This window comes from Falco punctatus (genome assembly GCF_963210335.1).
Source record: "Falco punctatus genome assembly, chromosome: 3".
Lineage (NCBI taxonomy): Eukaryota > Metazoa > Chordata > Aves > Falconiformes > Falconidae > Falco > Falco punctatus.
In genome coordinates this window covers 66,188,999-66,208,779 of record NC_137582.1, presented here as the reverse complement: position 1 = coordinate 66,208,779, position 19,781 = coordinate 66,188,999, and the positions used below count along the sequence as shown (strand labels likewise).

General features: G+C 35.3%; 1 protein-coding gene across 1 annotated transcript in view; it reads right to left on the bottom strand.

The window, feature by feature from the left end:
* Nucleotides 1-19,781, bottom strand: part of DOK6 (docking protein 6) — a 270,560-nt gene that overhangs the window by 89,667 nt on the left and 161,112 nt on the right. Inside the window, exons 4-5 of the mRNA XM_080381166.1 lie at nt 17,844-17,963; nt 8,219-8,408 (exon numbers count right to left, since the gene is read on the bottom strand). Coding sequence (XP_080237292.1) covers nt 8,219-8,408; nt 17,844-17,963 — 310 coding nt within the window. The remainder of the gene's footprint in view (nt 1-8,218; nt 8,409-17,843; nt 17,964-19,781) is intronic.

Below are 19,781 nucleotides of genomic sequence, written 5' to 3'. Positions count from 1 at the left end.
ACATATATGTTTGGGAAAGTGTATATAATATACATATATATAAAGCTTTGTTGGTAATGGCATTCAACTTACTAATGAAAAGCCAGAATACAGCTACTGAAAAAATGAATCACCATGGAAATTTCCACACTAGAGTTTGTGTTCTCACTCTATTACTACATCCAGAATACAGAAGCATTTCTGGAACTGCTATACCTCTGTGAATGACAGCAGAGGCCAAAACCACTCTATTGACCTCTTTTTGAAACACAGAAGTTACTGGATACTATCATCCTTCAGAAAAGCTACATCTTATGTTAAACAAAAAATATGCCAATAGGTATTTTATAAGTGAGTTCATTATTTGTGGGAACAATGAATCAACACTGTCTGAAAGAACAAGAGAAATTAGTCAGATATGATACAAACCTTCCAGGATTAGCCTTCTAAAGCAGCTTTCTCAGCTCACAAATAGTGACTGGCAGTTATGCTATACTCAATTTGATTCCAGTATAATCACATCCCAAGACTGAGAGAAAAATAAAACTTCTACTGCAATTTTACATGTGACATACAAGAGACAACTGTTCAGACACTAAAATGACCTTTAGAATAAACCTAAGTGTCAGCTGAAGCTGAGGAACCAGAGATCCTGACAACAAACGAAGCCCACAAATGTTTAAAACTGTGCTACTTTACCCTTCTGCAATGCTCCCTGTGTGCAAGTGGAAGAGCAGGTTTGCACAGGTTCCTACATATTCATGAAGGAGGCTCTTTGTTGTGCAAATTCAAGCCTTTGCATTTTGATTCCTTCTATGTTTGTACAGCCACAGCACAGGGGATATTTCAGACCTCGTCCTCAATGGATGATACTACATTCATAAGCGTTGGAGAAAAAGAGGATTTATTTGTGCTTAGTATTCTTGCTGGCTAGATGGTTCTCTGTGCAAAACGTGACCTCCTGGATTGCCCCTTGTGAAGTGTTCAACACTCTTCTACTGTCTGTATAGATGATTAGGTGCCCAGTTTCAGCATTTTTAACTGGCTCATGCAAATAGGCTTGGTGGGAAGAGATGCAACAGTATTTAAGTACTAAAATAGAAACTCTGGCTCTCATTGTAAATGGCATCTATATAAGAAATTAAGAACATTAGCAAAATTTATTAGTATATATGAGCTTCTGAGTTTTGCTGTTGATTTTATTTCTTTTCTAAATGGGGCTTTTTCATTGTTTTGCTTTTCAAATCTGGGTTATTTCAGTCCTCCTGTATTTTGAGGTACAATGTTAGATGTTACGACTCTTGGAGAGAAAAGGACCTGCTGCTGGAACGTCTCAAGTTATTCAGAACTGCCATAAAAGATTAATTATTGCTATTGCTCACTGTGGAATTCAAAGGTTAAAATCTAGAGTTGAAACAATAAGTAAGTCCTAAAGTGATTAAGAATGTATGAATTATTTCATCTGTTTCTTCTCTGCTCATATGTTACACACCAATAACCTTGTTAGTCATATTCAGCATCAGGAATATTAATCTAACAATCCATGCTTACAGCAGAGCATATGTATGAAAAAGGAACAATTAGAATCTGGTCTGTAAATAGCAAATCTTCTGGGCTCAAGCATGGATGTAAAGTCACTTGGAAGAAAAATGATGGCCAGACTCAAAATATTTATAACAAGCCCTATTTTGATTATGACACACAGCCGTATTACAAAAGGAGAAGGCAAATTACACACTTCAATGGAAAGGCACATTTCACGTTATTTCAGGATCATCAGAAGGAACATAACATGCTGTCTGCTAATACATTAGGCAATGACAATACAATTCTTATTGATTTCACTAAAAACTTCGTAACATTTGAATTATAACAATGATATTGTATATATAGTTATCAGCTGAAAATGTACACTATGCCCTCTGGGTTGTAAAATATGCCATTATGAGCCACTTCTATAGATACCACAGAGATGATGGCTTTGCTTCTGAGCTGTATGTCTTTTAGGTTAACTGGACAAACTTCAGGTGACTGTTTTTCTAACTGCATATATTTCATTCAGTACAAATTTATAAGCGAAATTACTAGTTAGGCAATGGTGAATTAATGAACTACTGATGTTCTCATTCCTATCAATTTAGTATTTATACATTTGTTCATTACTATGCTATACAACTTTGTCTGTGGAGCTTGCTGGAGTCACTGACTTCTCAATCTATCTGTGATAAAATTACAACTTAATAAAGGTAATGTTACTCTTTCAACATATTGCCTTTTTTGAGATGCCATTGTTTTTTTTCAAATCAAAATTAGAGCTTTCACAGAAAAGTGGAATGGCTCAGGCATTCTGGCAGAAAATCTGTAGGTGTGATTATCATGGATAAATTTTCAAAACAGTGACTAAAAAGAGAAGAACATTTTATAAGTTAGAATAGAAATTTAGGATAAAGAAGCATGCATATAATGCTGCCTTCTCTCTGTCTGCCATATTCAGTTACACTGTGGATGATTTCATTGTTATGTGAGTTTTGGTCGAACTTGCTCTGACTTACCGATGCTAGAGCAGTTTGAGAGGAGCCTTGGCAGAGAGAAAATTCAGTGAGCACTTTACAAGTCACTTACAACAAGCCGTATCAGTTTCCGCTAGTGAAAGAGTTCTTAGATTAGGTACCATGATCAAAACCAGAGTAAGAGTCCTGCAGATGAGTTAAACACACAACTTCTTTTTACGTAGGGTTTAAATGAATCAGATGACAAATACAGAACTTATTTCAGTTCAGGAATTTGGAAGAAGGCAATTTGAGAGCTGGGATGAAGTTGGAATGGAAAAAAAGTAGGAATGGAACTACAATTAAAACATATTAACCTTGGCACTGCTAAATACAAGGAACTAAAACATTTTCAGTGATAAAAATGCCACTTTTCCTAAAATTAGAGCTACGTGATTACTGAAAAAGCCAAGAGGAGGATACATACAAGAGATTTCTGTTTCTTTTTTGAAGTTATTTTCAGATTTTAGCAATACATACTGCCTGGGGAAAGAATGTGAGAAATGAAGGGGCAGTGAGAAAACAGGTAAAACAAAACCACTGAAATTTCACATCATGGGTAATTAGGCTTTTTGCAAATATTGCAAAGATGTAAAGGAAGAAAAGGATCCTAACAAACTTAACTATTAAGTGTGGGGTGCTCAAAGCTCTGAGGTAACTTTTATGTGAAATGGTAGATCTATCTATTGCAGCCGCACCTGGGTGCTCGTATTACTGCTCAACTCAAAGTGACTTACAAATTCCATGACAAGTTTATGATCTATAATGTTACTAGAATGATTTATAATATGTGATTTATAATTCTATGATAAACTTAATCCACAATTTAGATGTTCCACCAGCAGTCAGGAATTGAAGGCTTCTCTTCAGGGAGGTATAGACCTGAGCTGATACGTACATCAGTGTGAGAAGTCCAGAACAACTGTCTCATGAGGCGCACGCACACATAAGGGGCCTCTCCCCATGTAAGGGAAAATGAGGATGTTTCCTGTAACTTGACTTTGTTAATTGACATACATTTCACATTGACACCAGAAACTATCAACTGACAGACTGAGGACTGACAGACAAATGAAAAATTCCAATCAGATGTTGTGCCTGAAGGAAACACTGAACTTTCTGCTTCAGATAACCCTAGCATCTGCGTATCTACCTCTGAGAAAATTGTCAGTCCTGGGTTGCATAAAGAAAAAAAAGCAAACCTGAGAAATTCTCATGTCACCCCTCTGCAATGCTTGAGCTTAATATTTTCTCAACCAAAGAAACAGATTCCAGATCTTAAAAATGACAGGGAATACTACATTTCTTTATGTTTTCTCTGATGAAGAAAAAAAACAAAATCCAAGGCAAATAAAGAAAAAATATTTTAGTGCGATTCAATGTGTGTCTCTGAATGCACAGTATGAATAAACTTGGAAAGACTTGAAACTGTTTAAATTTCAACAACTTGTCTATAAAATAGAAGAAAATCTATTTCAGAAAAAGGAGAGTTTCATGGATTTGTGGCTCCTTGTGTTCTCAAAACTTCAAGAACAAACCTACTGCCTTGACCTCTTTACTCAGCAGAAACTTGTAGTAATTCACGAAGTTTGTCTGGGGCTTCCACAGCCCATCCTGTCATTGTATTTTCTCACCATGTTTAACTTGACTTCAGCCAGATGGGTTTTTTGTTTGTTTGTTTGTTTGTTTGATACCTCTGGCCAGCACTTAATAGACTTAGCCAGACAGCTTCCATACATAGAAAATATTGTTTAATGTAAATGGCAGAATTGCAGTACAGCAAAAGAAAAAACATTTCAAAAACAGTAAAGAGTCCATCTGTGTTTATTTCTCTCAGTGCCTCAATTCTGGATTCTTGAGTCTCCTTATATGCTCCTAACAATGTGCCTCAGCCAGCTTGTTTTGCTAAAAGGAAAGCTTGGACAACTGCCTTTTGCAGTTTCCAGAGAGTGAATTTTAAATATTGCTTATGGCCTTTGTCATAGATTATTTGCTTTACAACATCAGCAAAATGAATCCTGTAACTTTGGCAGGAGTCTGAAAACAGTGTCTTCACACCTGATGTTTTCTGGCATGTTTCTTGGATTGCTTGTAATTAATACAATCCAGTGAAAATTTGCAATACCTTCATCTGGACAGTTGTGTGGGCAGTTCTGTAAGCAGCACACTTCCCATTTCAGGGACTTGAAATCAGAGACACTCAGGGACAAGTGCTCCCGTACATGGAGTAGCGGTACCAAAAGCCTGAAGAGAAAAGTAAGTGCACTCGTGCAGACTGAGTGCATTCTTAGGCACAGTGTCTCCAACATATCCAATAACCAAAATAATGAGAAAGAGGTGTCCGAACACATTATGCATGTCCATAAATTAAGGAAATCCTGTTGACTTATTGATGATTCAACATTAAAACTCCCTGAGCCAATCCAAATCTGTTCAGGTGGAAAACCTGGCTCTAGGAAAATTGAATGATAGGCTCCTACCTCAGGTGCTCTGAATTACTGTGGGATCCATTCACCGTGTTAGATGCACAGTATTAATCAGTACAAAACTATTGTAGTGCCTAATGGAGTTGTGAATTACTATTTTCTGATCGATGGATACTTTGCATGGGATTAACCCTAACCAGGTACTTTAAATAATGAAAATCTCTCCTTCCAGCATCAAAGCCACACAAAACTGTACTTCCCCCAAATCTCAGCAGAGTTTGGACAGGGAAGAACACAAATTAAGTAAACTACTGTGCAAGAAATATTTACTTTCATTGATTCACCGAATAATGAAAAATAAGGATGAGTCTAACTTCATAGGTAGTGCAAAGAGACATATTTACAAACTCCAGTTCAGTGCAAAACCAAACAGAATGATCTGACATTTGAAAAGAATTTGTGTTCATTATTCCCATATTTAAGATATCCTCCAAGTCATATAGTTATTGCATTTCAATAGAGAAGTGAACAGTTTAGTTTTATACATCCAATTCCATATTCCATTTAAATGCAAAACAATATGTTTATTAAAAGATGAATGTACTTGTTTGAAAGCTTAATTTTAATCAATTTATCATAGTATCTCTTTGTGAATATCTGCATTTATTTTAATGGGAGAGATTTATTTACTCAAACAAAGTAATACCAGAACTGAGGATGGATAATAAATATATAAACCTGAGCTCTTAATGTTCATGCAAACCTCATACACATATACTGCATAGCTGCTAAAACTCAGTAAATAATAAGAACCTATTTAAAAATATTTCTTTTAAAGCAATTGTCTACATTTAATATTTAAGCCTTAGGGAAAAAGTAAAGCAATGACAATTTTGCTGCGTAACATTGTCATAAAACATGGATGAGCACTTCATTTCTGATGAGAGCATGCATCAGCAATTTACTGTACTAAGGCACCAACAGATCAAGGGACAAAGAAAATCATGTTTAGAAAAAATGAGAAAGATCCTGGTTAAAAATAAAAGTAAAAAAAAATCAACAACAGATTTTACAATAAGCATTAATCTTCAGATGTAATTGAAGACACTGACTTTTCTCTAGTCCTATTTTTTACTTCTACGTTTTTCTGCGAGTCTAAATCCAGTCTTTACACATTTCCAAATCAGACAGATAAAGCACTCCCAAGCAAGCAAAAGGGAGGAACCAGATCAAAGACAGTAAAGCATGATAGATAAAGGCAGAACTGGCTCATAATAATAAAACACAACAAAACAATCCACTTTTTATCAGGTTGTATGGTCCATGGATTGTAGGGGAAGATGATAGTCAGGTACTAGTATGGAATTAAAATACTGTAGAAGGCTTAAAAAAGCAGAGATAAGGCTCAGACTTTTCTTGAATATATACAATCACTATACATAGCTTGTTAGTACTGTTGTACCATAGAGCAGTACAGAAAGCAACTATCTTGCCAAAAAAAAAAAAAAAAAAGAAAAAGAAAAAAAGAATCTCACTATGATATAGAATGACTTTTTTTCATGACTAAAACATTATAGAGAATGAAACACCTATATTTTGAGACAGGTATAAGAAATCATCTTCAAATAATGAATCTGAATTAGTTTTAGCAGCTTAATTTTTGTTAATGACAATTTCAATTTCCAAAGATAGTTTCCTTCAGAATCAATTAAAAGTGGGTCTACTCACAGACAGATACACTAGTCTGAATAAGCAGCTCTTAGTAAGTCTTCAATCATTATCGTTTTATGCAAAAATAACCCTTCCCCTTTAATAAAATGTATGTTTGAAAATAAAAATTTAGCCAAAGAATCAGATGGGTGGGATATTCACAAAGAATGGGATAAAGGTAAATCCTAGTGGTTTTGTTTCTTTGCTTGATTGCTTGCTTTTCTCCAGAACAATATGGTGAGTTTCAGGCATTTTTTAGGCATTTTACTTGCTTTCTGGTATTGTGTGGGTATGCTGCTTGAACTAGTTTCACATGAGGTAGCTTGAGGCCTAGGGGAAGGAATGATTTAGCAAATTATTCTTGCTAAAAGAGTACATCTGAATGAGCCCTACAGCTTAATCACTGAAATTAAATTGAAACATGGGTAAGCTGTTGCTAATTTTTAGTAAAACATTATTAAATAATAATAATAATAAAGTATTGCTGTCTTCATGATTTTTAATAGTGAAGTCATCAGAGAAAAGTAACAGAGCACTACAATGTTCTGGTGACATCAGTCTGTATATACAAAGTTCTGAGTTAAGTGGTAACTCCTGTCTGTATGAAACTGCAAAATAATTTAGGTCATTAAGTTCTTAGGCTGTAGGATCCATTTGATCCATGCTTTTGTTTGTGATCGCCAACTCTACTTTTGTGAATATTAATGATATTGAATAAGCACACATCAAAATGCATATGAAGATTTTTACCAAGGCAATGTGGCTAACCCAAGAGTGTAGAGACCTGTAATTTCACAGATCATTTCAGAAAATTCAGGCTCTGCATAAGGAAGTATAAAAAACTTAGAAAAGTCTAGAAGCATAAAATACAAGATGAAACATCACTAAAGACAGAGATGACTGCAGAATTATTTCTGCACAGAAACACAGAAAAAGCAATGGACCTAACGGTCCAATGAAATGCATTAAAAAGATATGAAAGGGAGACAAAACAGAGCTCCACGGACATTTAAAACTAATCTGAGGATGGAAATAGCAATGAGGATTAAAACTGCAGGCAGAAAAAAAGAGCTAGCCTTTTTATGGGTTCACAATGTTCTCTGTGCTTCTGCCTGCAATTACATTCCAGTGTGGCAATCAGTCATCAGGAACACCCAAAAAGAGTAATATCTACTGTAGCGGAAGTTATTCCATTCATATTGTGTGATCAGCCTTTTCCATGATCCAGAATTAATGTCTTCTACATCAAAAGTACTCAAATTATAACACATTAGTTTTTAAGCACAGTGAGGCTCATAAACCTTAAGAATGACAATTCAACCACAGTTAAATAAAAGTCAGAGGAAGCTTAAGATCATTTTAAATATAAGATATATCAACACTTATTTTGAACACTGAGCTGAATAGATTGAAAAGTAATATTCAACAAACAGGTCTATGGAAAGGCCATGTATTCCATCTTTATAATGAGAGGCTAATCTAACTTATCAGGCTCCTTCTCAAAAATCATTGCTTATTTATTCTTCTTGCTGTTTCCTACTCCTTAGCTCTTACCTTCCAGACTCAAATGTGAACCATGTTGAGTCACGTCCATATCTCCTCAAAGAGCTCAGAGGCCACATGACCAGCTTGACCTTGGCATTGTGGATGTCCCAGAGATAGATGTTTTCATGTGTGATCTGCATTGTACATTCCCCATAGATATCTAAATTTGGTGTAGGCATAAGATAGACATTGAATCGTTCTGGAAAAAAACAAACAAACAACACACAATAAGGCATCGCCAGTTAAAGAAAGATTTTATACTGAGGGAAAAAAAGGAAATCAAGTCTTTATTTACTGATGGTTCAGAAATCAAGGCCAAATTTCTGGCCTTGAATAGAGGTGAAGAGCCACTGATTTCGAAGAAGTCTTGCTAGTGTACATGAGAGTAGTAAGAGAATTGTCTTCATTTCATTTTCATTATAAATAATGCAGCAGACTGAAACATCTTTCACAGATGATCTGCAAAGTCCTCTGACATATGTCCCCAGCAACTTAACTGAAGTCCTTTATCCTCACATTAAGGTCCATGCCTTTGCAAATCAAAATTCGCAATGACTTGAACTCTGACAGACTCCTTTCTCAAAGAACAGAACTACAGGTATCCTGGCAAAACCGTTGCCTCTTAGAAAAACTGTCCTTGAAATTGCAAACCCAGGTTTACTTATTGAAGCTTGTTAATAATTGCGTTCAGTTTCTATTTATTTGCCAAAGTCATTATAATTTGTCAAATTAATAACAGTTTTAATCATTGGTTGCTTTCTTGAAAAATCTGATTCAACATGATATATTAGTATGGTCATGACATCAATTGCTGTCAGCTGCACTTCCACTGCAAAGTGCATTCATTGCAGTAAGAGGTCGAGGGCATTAACAATTTTCTGAAGTGCCTGAATTGCATGTGATATAATAAGCAAAGCAAAAGTTATCCTTAAAAAACCCACACCACTACCCCCCCTCCCCCCCAAAAAAAAAAAAGCCACCACATGATATTAAACACCATTAATGCATATGGAAGGAAGTAAACCACAATAATACCAAGAGAATTTAAAAAAAAAATGGAATTTTCTTTGAAGAATAACTAATGCTTTTATGAATTGCTTCTACAAAGGATTAAAAACTCAGTTTAATTTCAGGTCATACAGTTGGAAGTGTTAGCCTGTATTTTAACTCTCAAGGCACTGAAATCTTAGGGCTTAATAGCATAACATGGGAGAATGGAGCTGATCTGCAACTTCCTCTAACAATTCTATTTCATTTTTGATATAGGATAGAAAAGCAAAATGTCAATGCTACTGCACTGAAGGGTGTTGACAAAAAAAGGTAAGAATGATTTTTAGTATGAGCATGAGCAATGCTCGTCCAATAATCAGTACTAGGAAAATGTACTTTAAAGGGACCTCTGACAGGAAAACTGTCACAAATCACTTGATGAACGAATGACAGCTTGGTGTGGAACATTTATTCCAGCATTTGCTCTGAATTTTCTCATGGTGTCCTCATAAAAATTAGGAAAGAATTTAAAGTAATCAGAAGAGGAATAAAGTGAGAGAAATTTATTGTAGCAGTCAAAATTAGATGCAGCTTCTCATTGTGTTTGACATCCAATATCACAGATATTATGTTTCCATTTTTTTGACATTTTATATATAGAGACTTTTCTGACAAATAAGTGAAAATATTGCAGATAAGTGAGTTCATATAAAACATGTTAGAAGTGTGTATGTGAGTATGCATGTGTGTGTCAATAAAATAACAAAAGTTTGGCTGAGGAATTAACAGAAGCAGGGAACTGCTGGGTGAGCAGTAAGAATTGCTGCCCTGGATAGATAAAAGTAAACTTGTCATCCTCAATGTTATTCTGCATCAGTCAGTTTAATTTTTTCCTATTAATGACTCCCTAATTGATTCATTCAGACTCAAAGCCATTCAACCTCTTCTCCCAGGCTGTAGTTCTCATTAATCACACTAACAGGAGTTAGCCCTAAAAGTCTGATTTTATGACTAAGGTCCCAAGTGTGAAAGTCTAAATGTTTGTAGAAGTCTTCTGATAGTCAGCACAAATAGATTAGCAGGTGCTGCTGAGTTCACTGCAAAGAATTCCCCCTACCCCTCAGAGGAGTGCATTGGGCACAAGTCTAACCCAACGCCCGCTAAAGTAAATGGAAGGACTCACACGAGTCTGGCTCAATGCCTGCAGTGGGAAGGGAATGGTGGAGAACAAAGTAACACACTTTGTGATAGAATTATATTTTTATACAATAATTTTTCAGTACCCATATGTCATTGTGATGGTCATGCAATAATGCCTAGGACCTGTACAAGTGTGTTTTTATCATATATTAGACTCCAGTTTTGCATTATTACGTTGTTATTTATTGCTATTTACCGCCTCTGAAAGAAAGATGCAGATGACTGACGTATCAGCCGTTTCTCTTTTACATTAAATGAAATCACACAATGTGTCTATGAAGGAATAAGGCTACTATATGAGAATGGAAATCTTTTCCTTTCCCTGTCTTCACTGACAGAGTGCCTCAGACAGCAGAGAAAACTGAAAGGTACAATTAGTTTCTGAAGTAAACATTAAACTGTGGTGTTGAAGGCACAGAGTATTTCAACTTGGTTTATAAGTTACCAGGATACTCATGAAATGTTCGACTTCTCTGAAGTGTTTGAGGATATTATTGCATGAAGGGTATTCAGGACATACATTATTCTCAAACTGTCAGGACACATTTGCTGACTTTGCATGGGAGGTCAGTGTCTAAGGTGAGGTGTCATGGATTATAGAAAGTATGTTTGATTAAACTGAACATCAGCTGCAGGGCAAAATGTAGCACCCTTGGACCTTACTCAAATGGCAAGAAACGCAAATGTACAGAAGTATGTGCTGGAGAAGACAGGATGGATATATTTGCTTTTGAAACAAAGCCTAATACTTTTGAGTAGTGGGAAACTGAAGACATGGAATGGTGTAGATACTCTGAAATAATTTTAGAAATTAAAACACAGGGTCCAAGTTTTCCATTTCATAAAATATTTGAACAGGTATCTAGGTAATGGTAACACAATCATTCAATTTTTAGTGGCAAGTTTTGTCCTTAAACTTACTCAGTCAAGAACAAACATTCATAAGCTAGATTTGGGAGTCCCAGCTGAATTCTGCCACCAGATCTTTTGAATCATATCGAATAGGACATTTAACTTCTCTGTGGGTCAGACACCATCTACGTATGAGTGCAATGAGGTACTAACAGTTCATTGGGTTGTAAGATTAAGTAAATAGAAGTTAATAAGAGACTCAGAAAATAGGGAGATGGATGAAACCAGATCAAGTAGATGTTATCCTGTTGGACAGGACAAGGCTGAGACTGAGGAGGTGCCGTTCCTCAGGATTCAGCATCACTACCCTCCTCCCTCTTCTAAAATTGCTGAGAGTGAAGTTCAGGGAGTCGGACAGTCAGGATGAGAAAAAAATACTATTATATTGCTACACTTACTATTCCGCTCTTTTCAATGTAACTTCTCTTTCCCATTTCCTTGAATAAGCAGACCAATGCTTCATCATACACTTTGTGCATGTAAAGGTGTTTAGCATTTGGGCTTTGGCAAGAATATGACCTTTAATAATGTTTTCCAGTGCACAGGATCGTAAGTCTTTGTTAAAATGAGCATACTGGCTGAGACGGAGACTTGGCAGCAACTCCAAAATGCTCTCAACCTTTCACCCTAAAATCCAGCTGTACTAGGGAAACAAAATGACTGTGAGGCCCAGTGATCCTGGTTCTGCCATTTTATCAATGGATTCCTTTGCCTAAATCATCCCAGCTGGAAAACTGAGCAGATGACATTGCAGTCTTGTAATCCAGATGACTTGTGAGAATCTCCCTCTATGAAGCTTCTGCTGCTGACCATCTGTTGCTAATTTTCAGGTGAAAAGAGAGCTTTAAGTCTTGAAGTCATAGTATTTTGTATTTTCTCTTCTGCTTTACTCAGTGAGGAAGCAGGACTCCAGAATTAATGTTATCACTTTGCTTATAATTATTCTGCTTTGTTTCTGTTAAAAAAGGTATGGAAATGTTTATTAATGTCTCACTGAAAATATAAAAGCTACCATAAAAATAAAATATTAAATTTTTTTCTCTGATAAGTAGTAAGGTAGAGAAGAATATGAAATCTCACTGGATTAATGAGCTATTAAAACTGTAAACACCTTTCTTTTCTGAATAAACCTGGCTATGTTTTTGTCATTTTTTTGTGTGTGTGTGTTTTTTTTTTAAAAACAAAGTATAAAAATGGATTAAGGATAACATAAGATGAACAAACCCCATGCAAAATACTTTAATGTAGTAAACCACAGAGATTCTACAACCCCCCAAAAATGCCCTAAAACAAGTCCGCTCTGTGAATGCAGTTACAAAGTCTTTACGCTTTGCTTATAGCTTGTAATCTCCATATGTAGCATAAAGAAATAACTCATAATCCTCTTCTGAGGATTCAAGGACATTGTTCACTATGAAAAGCTACATTTTTACTAACAGAAGTTAATGAGTTTCTTGCAATTAGAAACCAGGAAGCAAGGCTGCTGTACTGTGGAATGTTTCTAAATAAAAAAGGAAAGTAAAACAGATGTTATGACAAAGAGGAAAACTTCACAAAGGAAGTAATTTTATGAGATAGAAATTTACATATTAGGAAGGAGTAAAAGTAAAATAAAATAATTATCTTTCAAAATTTTCCAGACTACTAAAATCAAAACTAGTTTCAAAATGCATAGGAAAAAATTAAAAATTAAAAAATAAAAAATTAAAAATTAAAAAATATATCATATTGACATCACAGGCATGACACCTAACAATAGATGAGGTACAGCAGCAAAAGATGAATCAGGTCTTTTCTTTAGTTTAAAAATTTGCATTTTTACATTTGGCTATTTTCTTCACTGTTTACATCAGATTTACAAGTGAAGCTAATAGAATATGATTTAGTACCAGTATTCGGCTACTTTAGTGTTATTTAATATTCAAAATAGATAGGAATAGAGTCTTCACCAACAAAGCACCTGCTCTTAAAGAGTGGATTTACTAACACTGTCTAGATGTAATGTTTTTTTAACCAATACTGTCTTGAATATTCTGGCTTCTTTTACACAGTAAACATTGTCATTGTATATTGCTCATTTGGATGACTTCTTTCTAATGAATTCCTTTTATAAAGAATGAAAATGGGGTGACACATCGGAAACAAGGATATTTTGGAAAAAAAAAAATCATGCGTATGGACAAATTCTAGCCATAAAAACAGCCAGGCAGGTAAAAATATTTAAAAAAATAGATTTGTTTTTGTTGTTATTTTTTGGAGTGTATTACAACTGCTTCCAAATGCATTGAGAGCTGGAAAGGAAGTTTCCAATTCTTCCAAATGAAGAATCTACATTCATGATTTCTTTCCCTAGTAGCAGCTTGAGAAACCTAAGGAATATGAATAAGGAATAAGTATCACAGGATATTTCTTATAACACTACTTGTCAATGGTGTAATCAGATCCAACTGAGTCCAGATTTTCATTCCTGGAGTTATAAGTGTGTATTATTATTTGTCTTACCTGAATATACAGCTCCATTGCCATTATACAAAACTTGTTATCTGATTAGGATCATGTAGTCTTTACTACTTTTGATTTAATACTGTATTTTAATTCTTTATCAAATAATCTAAATGGACATTCATAATCAGTAACAGACTGGTGTGAAAAAAAAATAAATAAACGGAAACAGGCTTGCTGCTACAGGGTTGAGGAACACAAATCACTTAAATTTGCAGGAGAGAGACGACAAAAATGGTTGAAGAGTAACAGAAGCTTCATTTCAAATCTCATTTTTATTGGAATCTGTGTATCACTGCAAATTAAGCAGCCATAGTTGTGAGCCTTAAATGTAAAAAGAAAACCACTTAAGGGTCATTTTCCACAGCAGAGTTTACACAGCAAGACTGGCAGCAACACTTCTTGAAAGTAGTAACACAGATAAATCCAGTGAGAAGCTTTCTGTTAATGATGTGCTTTGCAGAAGAATTGCTTAGGTATCTTCTCGGTTCCTCCTACAAGACACAATAGCTAGAGGTCTCTGCTATAAGCACTGCTATAGTTACAGTCTTTTATCTAACACCACAGCAGAACTGTTTGGTGCTGGAGGGTCAAGCAACAGTGCAACTATAATAAAATAGACCTCACTGGCACTTTAAAGAACACATCTTTCAGATCACTGCACTATTATAAATTTTTATCCTCACAGGACAGAAATGCCTTATGTTTGTATGGCCTTTTAGACATGACATTTGGACACCAAACTGCAATTTTGACAGCCTTTGAAACAGTTTTGCAAGCCATATTATTGCATTCATGTCACAGAGAATCTAGTGTCTTGCCTTCTGAAATTAAAAGCTCATAGAATAACTAAAAGACTGAGAGTGGGAGGATAAACAGGCTCAGCTATAACAAAAAGAAACATTAGAAAAGTCACAGAAAACACACATATTTTCCTTGTCAAATATTTTCTGAAATGTGTGTCCTTGGTTATAAAAAAATGTAAGCAGCATGTAGCAGTTTGTACAGTCCCAGTTAAGAAAGTCATTACCAATGTTGCAACTGAAGGTACTGGCTGAGGTGGTCATATACAGGGGCTAAACCACAAACCTGCAAAAACTTACTATGTTTTCAAGAGATAGCCAATTTACCTGATCCCTTCATTGAATACCCTTACAAATACATGGCATACATCAGCCAAATGTCCTTTAAGGACAAGAATGGGCAACTGGTTGGACAGATAAAGAACATTGCATATTAAAAATATTATTGCTAGGAAAATGTAAAGTAGCTCATGAAAAAAGCCCTTATTATGATCAAGAAAATATCATTATCAAATTTTAAACATTTCAGAAAATATTTAGGGCAAAGTATTTGGAAAAAAAAATTGAAAAAATACAGTGGAATGAGATAAGACTAATGGTTAATACACCTGTTCCTTTGGGATTAATGGTATTGGCACACTGTCCTATCATAGAGATATCCACAGTATAACACTATTATTCAATCCCGTTTAGCCCTTAAAATGTCGTCATCATCATCATCATCATCATCATCATCATCATCATAATTCTATTACAGGCTTTACAAATGTACACAAATATGTATTCTCACGTTTGTTTCAAGTAAATATTCAAGTAAATAAAAAAGTAATACATCAACTAACTCAAGATGAATTCTATGAAGCTGTCATACTTGCAATATGTTTTGAAGTAAAGACATTCTAAGGTACTATACCAGTGTAATTTTTATTTAACACACACACACACACAAACGACCCTGAGAGTGACACAACTGCCATTTTCACAGTGAGCAAGATTTTAGACATTTCATATATATAGTCACTTTTCATGAAATTCAAATTGGAAAACTAACTTTGACCTTTCAATTTCAGGTCAACAAAAGCTCAGTACTTTTGAAAGGTTTTCAGGTATCTTCTGAAGTACGATTTTGACAGTATGTCTTTAAAAACTAAAATATGGGGAAAATGTGCAAGAAAATAAATTCAAAATGTGAATGTTCATCAGAGCTCACCAAATGATTCCACCCTCAAATTAGTTACCTTTTCCACAAAACCATCATGTGGGAATGATACCGCCAAGTTTGCAGAATAAGATAACTAGTATAGACTGAGGTAACAGTTCCACTCAACTAATTTTACTGAAGGAATCTGCTAAAGAAATTAGTCCAACTGTAGGTTCTTACAGAAAAGCTAAATGAACAAAATGCTAGATTTCATACCAACAGTAAGAATCTCTGTGTTCTTCCCTCCTTCCCAGCTGATTAAAAGACCACCCAAAATTTGCTTGCTTCTGAATATGTCAACTTTGATTTCCAAACACGCTTATTAAAATGCAGAATTGTGCATCAAAGGGATGAGAGAAGGAAGTGGATAGGTATCAGAATTACTTGTCTAAGATACCGTAACTAAAGATTTTTCAGAGCATGCTTGTCACATATTGGATTATACATATTCAGTCACTTGGTTTAAAAGAATATGGCTGATGATACTCTCCATGCATTCTTATTCATGTGACTTGTACAACAAATGCATGCTTTGCCTCTTTGTTTCCTTTCATGTATTGACTTAGAACAATAAAGATGTTAATTATGTTCATATATGCTGGTTGGTAGCACTGCAATTAATTTCAAGACTAAGGCAACCGAATCAAGACCAACTCATACAACAGAACTGATCTATGTCTTCTGAAGGTCACATGTGGGTAACTGGATGTCTTTCAAGAACCAGGTGAAATGTAGTATTCACCATCTTTGTTCAAAAGGTGCTGGACAGCACATGAATTCACTGCAGAAAGAGCTTGAGGAACTTCAGGCTGGTTTTCTGCTCATATCACAATCTCTTGACAAGTTCTATTCCCTTTTGTGTTGTGAAGGAGCTCCACCTGCTCACGTAGTTCTCTCTTCAATAGCATGAATATGAATTTTATACCTATAGCCTATGAACATAATGCAGCGGATAGGATGCTTTGAGTGGTGTCTGATCATTATCAGTTTCCTACATTAGTAGTTCTCCTTTTGTTAAATAGTTTGAGATTACATATTAAATTTTGTGTCTCATGGCAGAAAAAACAACTTCGCAAAAATCTGAACTTCTTTTAAATCACGCTTGAATTTGTCTAACATTTGAACAAAATTTTTTAAAGATTTCAGTATATTTTATGTTATTAGAGAGGTCTGGACTCTTCTACAAGATTAATACAATAGAATCAATATAGTGCTATTCATTCTATAATTTAATTATGTAGTTTTGTTCATGATAGTTGGTTTGATATTTTATGACCATTGAGGCAGTTTGGTTTATTACTTTGTTAAAACCTATTGGTTCTTATAAACATCAAGACAGTAATAATCAAGAGCTCTAATTTAGAGAAGACTAAGTAAGAACATTTTGTGTTGCTCTCATGTTCACTAATTGGAATTAAATGACAGTTTAATCACAGATTTTCTTTCCTTATTGCACATTCCATCCACCAGCATCCTTCCTCTGTGTGTATGTAATCTAAATTTTTTTCCAAAGAGCCTTTAGATCAGACTTACAAGCTCATGCTTAGTGCTGACTAGCATCTGTCATTGCCCTTTTCACCCATATTTGACAACATTTAGATGACCTTGACTTCATTTTTCTAGACAGGTATGAGTTTAAAGCAAATATGTGTCTTGCAGTTCAAAGCAGTGTCTGTATGTTCATTACTGTCTTTTAAAGGCTGTGGAACAACAGCCACTGTTTTATTCCTTTGCATAGAGGCCACTGTTTCCAGAACCAGGAGGGTCATAGTATCATCTCTCATGACAGCAAAATGTGAACGCAATGAAGACATGGAGTCACTCAAGGTATGCTATTTGGCATAGAATTTAATCGTCTTTATTTGTAGGAAAAATGGAACTAAGCCTCAAAAACACATCCAAATGTTTAGTTATTAATGACGTGCTTCTAGCTAATAGTAAAAATTCTCCAAACAAGAAATTCAAGGAAAGATAGTATGGGACATGACCTAAGAACTGATCTCAGAGTAATTACAAAGTTACTTACCATTTTGTTCTCTCTGGACTCCAGCAGCCAACAAATCTGGTTCCCCAAGACTTATGTCATTGAGCCTGGTTCCCAGACACTCCATGCAAAGATGTTTGCACCATTCCTCTGCCTCTAGTTCTGGAAAAACAGAAAAAAAAAATGTTTGTTTTAACATTTTACTCAAAAAAGTATGAAGCTAAATCAACACATTCTTACTGACCAGCTTTATGACAACATAATTCTGTTGAAACATGAGTTGTTATCATAAAGTTCCACATTAATTTCTTTGCCTTGATTTATGAACTCCCAAAAGGGTTTACAGTATTAGGACTGCATGTTACATTTTCAAATTCAGGGACAGGAGGTGGAGTTAACAAAAAAGAGGAATAAGTAATGAGTTTTCAAGGTAGTATATCTATCTATCTATAAATATACAGTATATCTAGTAGGCCTTCTTGAAAGAGAAAATGCAATTTAAAAAAAAGTACAGATAATATCTGAAATATACTTTACTACTCTTTAGGTGAATCTGAACTATTAAAGTACTTTCTGTTTCTAAAGGTTCTAGAGTATATTTTAGGAGCAAAGGAAAAAAAATGTAGTAAAAAGATCTTCGAATGAAAAACTTCCTTCTCTGCTGTACGGAATAGCTATGCCTGTCAAATTTGCCTGAATAATTTATTTCTTCAGTTTTGTTCATCTTCTTTTGGTCTCAGATCAATTTGGGCATTAGCTGGAACATTCGTGTGAAAATTTAAAACCTCCTAGTACTTCCTGAGTCCTCCATTGCATCCCACTGACATACACCATAGCGCTCCCGATCTGCCAGTCTACCAAGAGATAAAATCTCCCCAAGCAAAGCAACCCCTCTCCACACCCAGCCACATTCTATCCACTTCCCAAACTTAACATCACAAAATTCCTGGCATTTGTCAAACCACCAACACTGAAGTTGGCATTCAACACAGTGGGAAACCACAGCTAATAAAAATAATGCAACTAGGCTGTCTGTCTTTTATTATAGGATAGGCTTCACCTCAGGGAAACTTTCTGGAAAGCAGGCTTGGCACCAAGCACACCCTGAGTGTCCACTGTCACAGTCAGTGTACACCTGATCATCTTTAGGAGTGGGGGACTCCAAGCATCTAGAAATGTCTCTATTAAACTGCCACAGTTTTTTCATTCCTATTTTTAGGAACAACTGGAAAATACTTATGTGACAATCTCTCAAATGTAGTGCTGAAATTCGGAGAGAGAGAAAAATACTGAATGCAAGCCCTGAAGTGTGTAGTGATGATGACTCATCGTTATTAGTGAAAATTTATATCCAAGAAAAGTCTTTCCATGACTAATTAGTACAGTACTCAAATTCTCATCTGGTTAGGCATAGATCTCATGACAAAAAAAAATTTTTTGGACAAGAAAGGGAGACAGGCATGCAATTCCAGGTGTCTAAAACCCTTTGGATACCCTCCTTTCTGCCGGGTCTTGAATAATCCAGGAACAGATTGTTCCTGAGTTATTCTGGCTATCAGTAGACTGAATTCTCAGGCAGGCAGCTCAAATGATCGAGCCTGTTCTGGGATTTTTGAAAGCCAAATGTGGCTGTTGTTATAGAGGCACAAACAGTTTGGGGGGCTTCTTCAGAATGCTGTTATCAAAGGGGTTTCCCCTTGATTCCCATTCCTGATTTTTTGCAATCTTTGTCTCAGGGGACAGAAATCCAAAGTTTTTCTTCTCATAACATCCTCAGCTTCTGGTGGTAAGAGACAGAAATTCTGTCAGTAACATCCAGATGACATTTAACTTCATATGTGAGAAATAAATATTGAGGTAACATTGTACTGTTCCTTTATGCTTCTACAGGTACAGCCTCCTTGATGGAAGCAAGGAGAGAATAGGTTTATCTCTGAACAGTAATAAACACTCAGGGCTTTTAAAAGAAGTAGGATGAAT